General features: G+C 35.1%; 1 protein-coding gene across 1 annotated transcript in view; it reads left to right on the forward strand.

Moving 5' to 3' along the window:
- The window catches only part of LOC128859701 (uncharacterized), a 46,697-nt gene extending 38,813 nt beyond the window's left edge, over window positions 1-7,884 (forward strand). Inside the window, exon 7 of the mRNA XM_054096718.1 lies at window positions 7,255-7,884. Within this exon, the coding sequence (XP_053952693.1) occupies window positions 7,255-7,331 (77 nt within the window). The 3' untranslated portion in view covers window positions 7,332-7,884. The remainder of the gene's footprint in view (window positions 1-7,254) is intronic.
- Window positions 7,885-8,127: the final 243 nt, after the last annotated feature.

Below are 8,127 nucleotides of genomic sequence, written 5' to 3' on the forward strand. Positions count from 1 at the left end.
TGATGTTCAATAGTTTTTTTTGCTAGTCAATTGCTTTCTTTTACAAAAATAAAAACATAGCATTAATACATCATGCTTCGACTTGATTTTAATAAAATTAAAAAAAAAATCAATAATTGTAAAAGTTATCGTTGTTTGTGTGGAGCACGTTTCTCCAGAAGTCCCTTGCGGAGATCATCACAAGTCCTTGGAGATTCATCTCAAATCAATCGGAGGAGACAAATTAGTTTTATTAATAGATAATCTTCAAGTTCTTTTTTTAGATTAATAATATGGTGGCCTCAGAAAAAAAATTTCAGATTTTCGAGAAAAAAATCGAAATTTTTGGAAAAACATATCCTTCGATCAGGCACGAGTTTTTCAAAAGCAAAATACATTTTATTAAAATCTATCAAGCGGTTTTTAAGTTATAGTGATCACCAGTTCAAAAAACATAGTTTTGAGAAAAACGCATTTAGCTTCTTGCTCTCGAACGGTCCGGAGCGCCTGAGCGCTCTTTGTTAATTGTTGATTAACTTGAAAAGCATTTGTCGGATTCTCTTCAAATTTTCACGCAATATTTCTAAGATATCAGACTTTAAGAATATGCAAAAAAAAATCAAATTTTTTGAAAATTCTGACTACTCCTAACCCCTTAAAGGAGGTCAATATTTTCACATTATAACACATGGTCTGAAAAGATCAGACCCTAAAAAAGAAAGCAAGATTTTTGTTTGTTCAAAATTAGCTTTATTCATCAACGTAATTTCCATCAAGATCAACGCAATCATTTCAGCGCCGCTCTAAAATTTCATTACCCCTTTTGTAGAACGATTTATCTTTTGCCTCAAAATAGGCCACAGTTTCAGCGATAACATCTTCACTCGAGCGAAATTTTTTACCGGCGAGCATTTTTTTTAGGTCTGCGAACAGCCAGTAGCCGCTGGGAGCCAAAATCTGGCGAATACGGAGGATGTGGGAGGAATTCGAAGTTCAATTCATGCAGTTTTGTCATTGTCATTGCCTTGAAAGTGAGCAAATGCGGTACTCACTTGCAACAGAGCTTTCTCGTAGCCAAATGCTGGTGTAATATAAAGCCAAAACGTTGTTTTGATATCTTTACAATGTCAGCTAACTGACGCAACTTCACTTTTCGATTATTCAAAACAATTTTGTGGATTTTTTCGATATTTTCTAGTGTTACCGCCTCATTTGGACGTGCATTACCACGTTTGGAGTCAGCAAACCATCGCTTTAGTGTTTTTTCTGATGGAGCGGAGTCCCCATAACATTTTTCAAGCTATTGCTTCGCTTGAACGGTATTTTTTCCATTAAGAACCAACTGAAAAAGAGTTGAATGCAATAAAACTAGTGCCTTCGATTTGTTAGGCCTGGTACTTTCCAGCCCATGTGTTAAGTCACTTAATACGCGAAAGCGCAAGACACATTTTAAGCGCCAGAAATAAGTCGAACCGCAAATGCAACATTTTTACTGTAACTATTGTACACAGGTAGGTAGGTTGTTGAAAAGGTTGAAGTGCCGGACTGGCACTCCTCAAGTAGCACTAAAGCGTCGTTTTGATACCATGATGGGACTTCCAACAGGCAAATATCTACAGCCAGCCAGAGCTGTTGATTTAATGGAGAAGATTGATTGGATTTAGGCTGGCGCACTGTCGAAAAAGGAGCTCCCAGCATTTACAGAGAAAGTGCTCAATAGTCTCCTTCTCTGAAAGGTCCTCACAGCTTCTGCAATGAGAGTTAAATGGAAACTCTACTTTTTCCGCATGTGTACCGATCGTCCAGTGTTACCGGTCACAGCTACGAGTTTGGAAATTGAATGGCGATGAGTCTAAAGGACTTTCTGAGTCCTTCGTATATCGTATTGGGGCCAAAGGGTTTCCGAAATAGCACATGAAGAAATGGAGCTCCATCCATCGGAGAAATAATTTATGCAGTTCCCCATTAACAACTGTCAGGGAATGCCGATAACCGGGTAGGAGGTCTCTGAGGTCAATTCCGTGTCCGTCCTGGCAATCTTATCAACAATTTCATTTTTCGCTTTGTTCCTATGTCCTGGAACCCAGATTAGAGAAATGTTACCTGCACACCCAAGAGGAGTTTACTAATTTTGTTCTGCATCTTGGAGGACTTGAGTGAAATCCCCGACGAAGTGCCAATCAAATGGCGAAAGAACTGAAAATATCTGACCATAGTGTCCGTCGCATACTGAAAAATGATCTCAAAGTCAAACCTTAAAAGATCCAAAATGCGCATGAACTCACACCTAAGCAGCAACAAGTCAGACTTAATAGAACGAAGGAGTTGCTTCGTTTGGCCAAAAGCGGTCAAATTGAGCAATTCGTGAACTCCCAAAACGATATGGTTTATTTGACCGACTGTTCATACGAGAATTTGAGTCATCGGTTGGACACCAGGAGGCAACACCCGCCACAGGTAATGGTTTGAGCTGATGTAACCACAGATGGGCGCTCTCCAATTATTTTTATCGTTTGGACCATTTTGGAGAGCAAGGTCCGAACTAAAAGATTTACCAGTCTCGAGGCGCGTAAAAAAGCCAATGTCCGCCAGTGGGCGAAAATACCTGTAAGTCACATTCGGGCAACTTGCGATTCGTTTGTGGACCGTCTCAAGACCCAAGGCAAAAAGTGGTCATATCGAGCAAAAGTAAATTTATTCTTAATTTTGAATTATTTTCACACACTTTTTTACTTTGAATTGAATAAAACTAATTTTCCACACTAATTTTATGGACTTTTTAATTGAATACACTTCGAGTGCCGGAGCCTATAGAGTACCTCAGCAGGCTTTGTAGAGTCATAATAAAAATAATAATAATACAAAAAGTTAATGGACTATAAAATTACGTCCTGAAAATTTGTCGAAAAATACGGTTTAAATGGTTTGAAATTTTGTTTATTGTTTTTAGTTTCCACAAAGTTTATAAACTGGATTTATATAATTTTTTATTAGAATTAAATAATTTTATTAAAAAAATGAATTATAAAAATGAATTATACAAATTGTGAATAAGTTTTTGTGCAATAGTTATTTCACTTACCGTATGTATATGCAAAGATATGTGTTTATGCATAATTAATTTGGGAAAGCTTAAATTATGCGAAACGACTTTTTTTGCCATCAAAAAATAAATCTGCACGTTACACACACAAGATTACGTTCAACAGCTGGTGATGAAATATTTTTATAAATATGTATACTTCTATGGCTGTGGAATAGATATCACTAATCAGTAAACCTCCAAAAACTTCCACTCAAACAAACTCAAAACTTCCATTTGCATAAATACTTGACGGTACATAAACTACTTGGAATCTCCAAAAAGTTGCGATTGTTGCAGCCAAAACATGCTCTTACAAGGAAACGCCAAGCATTCATCCAATTTCGTTTTTGAATACATTTTTTAAGTAACTTTCTATATACTCGTATTTATTTAGAGCTTTACGCACCTCATTGCTTATCTGTTTGTTTGATTATATTGTAAGCTGTCCAGCAGAGTACGTCTGGTACATTCACAAGTGTCAAATATAATTGACGTACGACACCATTTGCAAAATGTGTGCCCAATTAGAATATAATTAAAGTAACCTTTTGCTAAAAGATTCAATTAGTAGTAGACCTTAAAAATGGTCGCATTTAAAAAGGATGACGCAAATGGAAATATTTTTGCTTAAAATGGTAGAAAAATAGCCCTTTTTTAGTTAAATTATAAAAAAATATGTAGTATAAACCGAAATTACCAACTATGATATAAAAAAAATGGTTTAACTTAATGCCAAAATTATACTTTGTGAATTAATTTTTAAATTCAAAACCGATCACGAAGTATCGCACTATTATGTTACCTAAGTATGACCTTGAATTCTTTCATAGAAGAAGCGAATTCATCATGAATTTGGTTGACTAAAAACAAACTTTGAACATACTCACGGCGCTATACTTTCTATACTTTGCCCACGTAAGTTTGGAGTTTTGACCACCCAGTCAAGAATATTCTTAAATTCATAAATACTTAACAAACTACCTGCACCTATGTAAACTAATTATTATTATATCGACGGCAATTGCCCTAGTCGAATAGCTTGCTTCGTGACTACCATTTGGAAGTGCAAGGATTCAAAGCCCCGGGCCTGAAATACCAAACGATAGGAAATGTTGTTTGTAATAGCGGTCGCTCTTCGGCGGGCAATGGCAAACCTCCAAGTGTATTTCGGCCATGAAAAAGCTCCTCATAAAAATCATCTGCCATCCGGAATCTGTGATTAATTACATATTGCAAAATGAGCTCTTGTTAGTAACTTATGTAGTTTTAAAGTAACCTAGTAAGTACTTTCCCAACCTATATTTGAAAGGCATCGGGCTCAAACTGTCAAATTGTCCATCTTTCACTTTCATTGCCCCAAAAAGATGCGCTATCATATCCTGATGTATGTCGGGATGTTTTCCATTTCGTTTTGGTTGTGCACATACCGAGCAAGTTCTTGTGCTTAAAAATCCTTTTCAAAGCAAAATTTTTGTACTACAAATTTTACTTTTCTTCCACTTTTGATAAAAATTTCTAGAGTTAGCAACCCAGTGTCTTGCTAAGGGGGGCGATTTGCGAAGAGGAAATGAGAAATCTGCTTACTGAGCAAACCTTTTATTATTGAATCATGCTTTGCTATAAACATTATCTTACTCATACTCTTATTACTCTTCTTACTCATACTCTCACTCTACATACACACTCTTGTTGGTGATTGTCTCTGACTCTAAAAAACAACGAGGCCAATGCCAAGATGAATTCATTAAAAGTTAATTGACATTAGATCAACAACATTTGGTACATTAGAATGCAACAACAACAAACAAGGACAAAAGAAAAAGGAAAATACAGAATCAGAATGTTGAATGACCGACATGCAGTTGGAGGCCGAGCATACGACGAAAATGAGAGTCGAACGGCTTTCACCATTTCATTTTGTGTTGACAATCTAGTGTATACGGCGAAAGAAAAACAAAAAATAAATTAGATGGTCTGCTGATATCACTTTTAATAGATTCGCCTTGGCAACTAGAAATGCTTTGATTCTCCGCGAATTTTTATAAATGCAGCGATTCATTTAATCTTTCGTCGAGCAAGTAAAGTTTAGCTTAGGGAAACCGGAAGCCAAGGGTAGAGAATGAAGAGTTAAAGAGAGAGAGAAAGAAAGTCGAGTGTAATAGATTACAAGAATACAAGACTTGAATATCCGGAGCAAAATTGTGAATCGTGATGGCGCACTTGCCCGTATATTGTTTGTGTAATTTCTTCTTCTTGCATTCTTGTTCGATGCGACGTCACGCACTCTCTGATGACCGCAATCTCGTTTGTATCATTCTATCGTTTCATAACTCCGGTCACGTTAGCAACTCAGCTGACTCCTTCAAAATCGCTGAGAGCTGGTTAACGGTCTAATTTTGGTCACACCTCTGCATTTTGATGAAACGATTTTAAGAGGTGGTCTATTTATTTAGTATACCGCTATTCGGCTCTTAGCCCTCTAAAAAACTGAGATTGTGTTGTATACGAAAATAAAATTATATTCGAAAAAAAACAACCAATAACACTTCGTTGCCGTTTCAACAACAACTGATTGGACTTGGCTAAGCAGTCCCCAAGTGACGCGCCAGCACAAGTTCCCCTCACAATTTTCTTTTTCATCATAGTTAAAGAGCGAGAATTTGAAGTCTGTGGTGAAAAGAGCGACCCGTTTAAGGAGGGATTCTACTGTAAAAATCAAATTTTCATGGATTTTGTTTTCATACTTGTATTAATTTAATTAGTAAAAAAAAGTTTAGGGTTACATAAACACAGGTCTTGAGTGTACAAAAAAATTTTTTTAATTTATTTTCATTTCAAAATGGCAGCTGTACAGCCGCTCCCCCGAAACGCCTTTTGAAATCTGCCCACACTGTCGCGCATTTAAAAAAAATCTGAAATGAAAAAAACCAATTTTTTTTTATTATATATCATTATTTTTAGTTGTTAAGCCTATTACTTGCAAAAAAAAAATTTTTTTGTAAAATTTTTGAAGTTTTTTAAAAAATCGACATTTTTTTGTTGTCATTTTGTTATTAAAAAAGGGGTTATAAATAATAAATTTTTTCCCACCATAGCTTTAAAAACTAGTAAATATTGTTAAAAATATACCATCAAAGTTTGAGCTTGATATGTTAATTTTTCACGGAGCTGTGATGTGGGCAATTTTGAAAACGTGGTTTCGAGAAAAACACGCTTAAACAAGCGCATTATCAAGCGCATATGACCGTAAACCGCTCGAGCGCTCAGTTTATACCTGCTTTGCTAAAACTTTTATAACTTGAAAACTATTCAAGATTTCTTTTTAAGATTTGCATGGAACATTCTGGAGTTGTTTCTGAGTATGTTTCAACAAAAAGTAAAAAATCGATTTTTTTTAAGTTTTACAGTAGAGGCCCCCCTTAAGTCTATCATCCATGCCTCTGCACATGGTGAGAGGAAGTATTATTAATATTATTAATATCTTTAGTTAATATTAATTGTATATACATATATGCATATATATATTTATCAACAGTCATGTCGCTTATTAGTTTTCATGTAGTCACCCCATTTTGATCCAATTTGGAAAGCCTTTCCTTTACAGGTACGCGCTTCCTAAAGTTTTAGCTTCAGTCGTATGCTAATTTGGAGAAACCCCACTTCAACTACCCTACTCCTACATTTCTCTCTATTAAAAAGTGCAATAATTTCCATTTTACTCGATTATGTACGCATTTCCCTGAACACAATCTGCATAAAATGGTTTAAGCTCCATAGTACAAATCGACCATCTATCCACCGCAGTCTCTCATTGCGTAATCTTTAAACTCGTCACAGGAAATTTATGTAAATTCGCAGTTCTCTTGGATGTGTCTTACAATTTAAAAAAACTGATCAATGCACCTACGCATAAAATAGTGAACTATCTTTAGAATGATGCATTGCAATTCTCGACGCGCGGAGTATAAAGCGCGACGCTACAAAGCTTTAATTTAATAATCTTATTAACGCATTTATGCCATATGTTTTTTTTAATTAAGTCGAAAGAAGCAAAAATTAACAAATAAATTATGTTGCTTCTTATTCACAAATATTTATTTTCACTTATACATCCACACACATACTTATGCATCCATTTAATGTACGCCTGCACATGCATTTGAATTAAAATCATGTAACTTTCGTTTCAGTTGAGCTGAAGAGTGAACCAGCAGAGGACAACAATTTAGCCATAACCATCAATATCCCGACATCATTTGAAGCATAATTCTACTGAGTTCTGATATAAATTGCCATATAACGCAGAGCAGAGCGGCAGCAGGCAGCAGGCAGAGCCTGGTACAAAATTAAAACACATTTTTGTTGTTGTATTTGTGTGTGTACAAAATCACTTGCAAAAACCACGGCTATATACAAATAAATGTGAATGCAAGGGGAAGTGTATGAGGTAAAAATGATTACAACAATGCCGCAAAAGGTACTATTCAGGAGTACAAGAAATTTAAATGTTGAAGAGAATAAAAAACAACTCGAATTGTTGTGAGTTCATGTATAAAAAATTTCAGATAGAACAATTTTACAGCACCAATATGTATGCATGTATGTATGTGTTATATCTATGAAAGGTAATTCCACGAAATGGGAAAAAAATCGCAAAAAGGTACTTCCTGTTTCCCCTTTTTTCGAATAAGAGATTTTTCGTTTAACCCCACTTTATCACTCCAATAAAAAAATAACAAAGTAAAAGTATGCACATCAGGTAGATACAAAAATATTAATTTTTTTTGCTATGTTTTTATAACTGGGATCTTACTTTTTTCAACTGCATCAATTTGTCGTAAGGCGAGAGCGCCTTTTATTGTATTACGATTCCTTTTTTTACATTTAATGTCCATATATGTATAAACCGGCTTTACTATAATGTTAATGATTTTTTTATTTAGAAATTTATACCCGCCCCTAAAGTTTTTATATTGAAAAATTTAATATCAGTTTATCAATGGGAAGATTTTTCAAATTTCTTCTTTTTCATCGTTAACACGCTCGCGGACGTGAATGCTATA

This window comes from Anastrepha ludens, chromosome 4 (assembly GCF_028408465.1).
Source record: "Anastrepha ludens isolate Willacy chromosome 4, idAnaLude1.1, whole genome shotgun sequence".
Lineage (NCBI taxonomy): Eukaryota > Metazoa > Arthropoda > Insecta > Diptera > Tephritidae > Anastrepha > Anastrepha ludens.